At 62.0% G+C, this 213-nt stretch overlaps 1 protein-coding gene across 1 annotated transcript in view; it reads left to right on the top strand.

The window, feature by feature from the left end:
* The window catches only part of LOC119587920 (homeobox protein B-H1-like), a gene marked incomplete in the record, with an annotated part of 81102 nt that overhangs the window by 620 nt on the left and 80269 nt on the right, over positions 1-213 (top strand). The window contains 1 exon segment of the mRNA XM_037936631.1: positions 1-213. Within this exon segment, the coding sequence (XP_037792559.1) occupies positions 1-213 (213 nt within the window).

The following is a 213-nucleotide window of genomic DNA, read 5'->3' as shown; positions in this document are numbered from 1 at the left end:
GCCTCAGGGCCAAAAGGTCATCGGCAGCATCAATAACAACCACATCAGCATCCCGCCGTCCTTGAGCATCAAGAGCTCCTTCTCGATCACAAACCTCCTGAGACCTCTCGCGAAGGACAGGCATTTGGACGAACCCGAGGACCTGAGCCGAGCGAGGAGGCCGGCGGAGGCGCTGCCGGAGGTGACCATCACGCCTCAGCCGCGTCTCCTGCC

The sequence above is a fragment of the Penaeus monodon genome, chromosome 23 (genome assembly GCF_015228065.2).
Source record: "Penaeus monodon isolate SGIC_2016 chromosome 23, NSTDA_Pmon_1, whole genome shotgun sequence".
Taxonomy (NCBI): domain Eukaryota; kingdom Metazoa; phylum Arthropoda; class Malacostraca; order Decapoda; family Penaeidae; genus Penaeus; species Penaeus monodon.
Note: the sequence above shows the minus strand (reverse complement) of the source record. Positions and strands in the feature narration are given on the sequence as shown.